At 33.0% G+C, this 3,853-nt stretch overlaps 1 protein-coding gene across 1 annotated transcript; it reads left to right on the top strand.

Moving 5' to 3' along the window:
• The first annotated feature begins 1,641 nt into the window (after positions 1–1,641).
• Positions 1,642–3,295, top strand: LOC139901496 (malonyl-coenzyme A:anthocyanin 3-O-glucoside-6''-O-malonyltransferase-like). Its single transcript, XM_071884203.1, has 2 exons — positions 1,642–2,139; positions 2,417–3,295. The coding sequence occupies exons 1-2, from the start codon at positions 1,642–1,644 to the stop codon at positions 3,293–3,295; spliced, it is 1,377 nt and encodes a 458-aa protein (XP_071740304.1).
• Positions 3,296–3,853: the final 558 nt, after the last annotated feature.

The raw sequence follows: 3,853 nt of genomic DNA, 5'->3' as shown, positions 1-3,853 counted from the left end.
CCCCCTCATTTTTATTAGGAGAAAAAAGAAAACGATCAAACTCGATAAGAAAAATGAAATCCTTTGAAAAAAGCGGCCAACCCTATTTGATAGGGATAGCTGCAAATCGTTTAGGTGCTAGCGGACCGATTAAGTGGCGTCGGCAGACCGTGTTTGGTGGTCGTGGCAACAGACCATTTTTGGTGGAGTTGACAAATCTTTTTTAATGGCAGTGACATACCCAAATTGTGTATGATTCAAAGAGAAACTGCACCCAACTAGTAGAGAAGATCAAGAAATAATCATCGATTTGATATCCTTGCCAGATTAATACTCCATCCGTCCTATCAGTCGTGTCCATTTTGACTTTGATAGTTATTATTTGTAAACTTTGACTTTAAATATTTTTGTTTGTATTATATAACATTTGATGAAAATTATATGAATGATTGTGTTTTAAATGTGTTTTCATTTGTACAACTTTTCACCAAGTATTATATTACACTAACAAAAATATTTGAAGTTAAAGTTGAAAAAGAAAGATTTTGCAAGTCAATAGTGGACACATCTGATGAGACTAGGGATGACAATGGATTGGATATGGATCAGGTTAGGCCGTATCCATATCTATCTCCATTTAGTTTTTGTTCATCCATATCCATATACATATCCATTTAATTTGAGTTCATCCATCCATATCCATATCTGATGAATTAAGCGTGTTAATGGATATCCATTAGATATTCAAAAAAAGTTATGGAGTATAATATTTTTGAATATGCGATCAAAACAAAAACGTAATATAACAAAAATAAATGTAACATGACATTATTGAAATCTACCCACAAAAGCGTGTAATGTATGTTGAAAATAGAACACACTTTGTTAAATAGATTATCAAACATATATTATGGCAAATTATATGTGTATTTTTTATGTTTATTTTGTTAGAAATACGTGTTTTATTATAATATAACGTATTTAATTCATTATATAGTAGCAAACAAAATGTATGTGTAGCGATAAATAGATTTCTAATAGTAAATGTGTATGTATATATTCATATTTATATATTTGTATATATATTTCGGTTGTTAATGGATATATCCATGGGTTGAAACTTTTTCATCCATATCCATATTCATTTAGGTTCATTCATATTCGTATCCATATCTTTAGGTTCGTCCATATCCAACAAAAATCGAATGGATCGGATACATATCCACTGGATCGGGTGACCATTGTCATTCTTAGATGAGACGGATGTCCTAATAATTTGTGAATTAACAACGCAATCAATAGATAATTAATGTTATGGTGGTTCTTGCTAGACAAAAAGCTAAAACCGAGAGATGGAGAATGTGGAATCCAAACCGAGAAATCCAATGTGAATGTACAAGAATTTTATGGAATCTTGCATTGTAGCAAGAAATCAAAGATTGACGGGTAGATTAGAAGTAAACAAATGATAAATTACAAAATAATGATTGGTATAAAGCCTAACATATTGAATTTATAGGTTTATATAATTACATTCAAAGTTATAGGTTAAAAAACCACATACACGGATTGTGAGTGAGAGCCATCTAGCTTACAAAAGAACTTATTGAATATTATTTAATTTAATATTTAATATTAATTTAATATTTTAATTAAATAATAATGTCTTCTTCTCCTTCATCTCCCATGTTGAATGTTGTTCAAGTGTTCAGAGTATCACCACCACCTTCCACCGTACAAAACCGGTCACTGGCGTTGACTTTCTTTGACATGATTTGGCTACTCAGACCTCCAGTTCATCACGTGTTCTTCTACGACCTCCCTGACGTCACTATGTCTCACTTCAAAACGACAATTATTCCCACTCTTAATAATTCATTATCCACCACCCTTCAACACTTTTTCCCTTACGCCGGTAACTTAATCATATTTCCAACTCATTCTAAAAAGCCTGAAATACGTTATGTCCAAGGTGATTATGTCAATATCACGTATTCTGAATCATGTAATGATAATCTTGATTTCAACGATCTTACTGGAAACCATCCTCGAAATTGTGATAAGTTTTACCATCTTATACCTCCACTGGGACCATGTGTTAAAAATAAAGAAGATGATGACGATTGTAATTACACAAAGATCCCTGTGTTATCTGTCCAGGTAAGTTGCTACTAAAATTTTAATATTTTATAAGACACCATAATTTTTTAATGAGCATGCGGTCCTTTGATCCCACTTTTTTTTTTTTTTTTTTTTTACAAAAACTAATAAAATTGTATAAGACATCACAATTTTATCTTTAAAGATAAGACCCTATATAATTTTAGAATCAATGGTTATTTTTTTTAAAGTAAACAGTCATATTTTGAAAACACTTTTACAAAGTATCACTCAAATTATATAGCACCCTTTTAAATTTTTATACCCTTCGCTGCAGGTAACGCTATTTCGTAACCATGGTATCTCCATCGGGATAACTATTCATCATAGTCTCGCCGATGCTACCACTCAGAATGAGTTTTTAAATGCTTGGACATCGATTTCTCAAAGTGGTACGGATGAATTGTTTCGCTCTAGAAACAAGTTCCCGTTTTACGATAGAGAAGTGATCAGTAACCCAAGACGAGATGCAGAGACTCTTGTTATAGCACTGAATGTTGAATCGTTAGAAAACAGAGAGTATCAGGTTCCACACCTTTATGGACCAACCAATAAAGTTAGGGCCACATTTATCATGACTCTGAACATGGTCAATCGGTTGAAGAAGTTGGTTAAAACTCATTTTCCAAGTATACCATATGTATCAACTTTTACTGTAGCTTGTGCTTATATCTGGAGCTGTCTCGTTAAATCATGCAAAAGTGATGAGTTAGAAATACTTATTTTTGCCATCGAATGCAGGGCACGTGCAAACCCGTCTATACCTGCAACCTACTTTGGCAATTGTGCTATACCATGTGTATGCATATCGGAAACTAGTGTTGTAAGAAATGAAGGTTTTATTGCTACTGCTAAATTGATTGGAGAGGAGCTTCATAAAGTGTTAACTACTGAGGGTGGTGTGCTAATGGCAAGGGCTCCATATTCTAAGGTGAACGGAAGAACAATGATAGGAGTTGCAGGGTCACCAAAGATGAATTTTTATGACGTGGATTTCGGATGGGGAAATCCTAAAAAGCAAGAAATAATTTCGATCGATTATGAAGGAGCAATATCAATGAATGCCAGTAAGGAATCAAATGAAAATCTCGAGTTTGGAATAAGCCTTCCGGGTACACAGATGGAAAACTTTGCTCAAATCTTTAATGATGGTTAGAAGAGAAGATATAGTTGTTGCTTTATTATGTTAAATCTATCTATGTATTAAGCATATCTATGCATTCTGTTTCTTGAATAAATTCCCAGTGGATGTGTTTGTATTTTATTATGAGCATTAAGTCAAGTTTACAAAAGTATTGTGGTTTTGATTACACATAACAGAAACAAATGATCATGCCAACCCATAAGGATTAAAGTGCTAAGTATGGAACTTTATCTCAAACTATAGAATTATGCGTTCAAATTCATGGACGAACAGTATGTATATATTCATGAATATTTATGAACATAAGATTATGAATTGTATGTTTGATCAAGAGTCAAGACCTTATTATAGATCTATAGAGGCGTCTCATTCTTTTACCTGACCAACATTTCTATATGTCAAACCTTGATCTAGATCATCTATAAGTCAGGTCATATTGTTGTTGGCCTTGCGTCTAATATTGAGTAAGGCCTCATGATTATCCGGCCCATTGATGGGAAGACTATATTGCGAAGGGTGAAAGTAGGAAACAACTAATTTAAAGGAAACAACAAATAGGTCAAGGATAAG

Source organism: Rutidosis leptorrhynchoides, chromosome 3 (assembly GCF_046630445.1).
Source record: "Rutidosis leptorrhynchoides isolate AG116_Rl617_1_P2 chromosome 3, CSIRO_AGI_Rlap_v1, whole genome shotgun sequence".
NCBI classification, from domain to species: domain Eukaryota; kingdom Viridiplantae; phylum Streptophyta; class Magnoliopsida; order Asterales; family Asteraceae; genus Rutidosis; species Rutidosis leptorrhynchoides.
Note: the sequence above shows the minus strand (reverse complement) of the source record. Positions and strands in the feature narration are given on the sequence as shown.

What these genes read in the sequence shown, in the direction of transcription:
- LOC139901496 (XM_071884203.1), top strand. Translation starts at nt 1,642, where the DNA reads ATGTCTTCTTCTCCTTCATCTCCCATGTTGAATGTTGTTCAAGTGTTC. An exon ending in TCCCTGTGTTATCTGTCCAG is followed by an intron (nt 2,140 to 2,416) that starts GTAAGTTGCTAC and finishes CCTTCGCTGCAG; the next exon opens with GTAACGCTATTTCGTAACCA.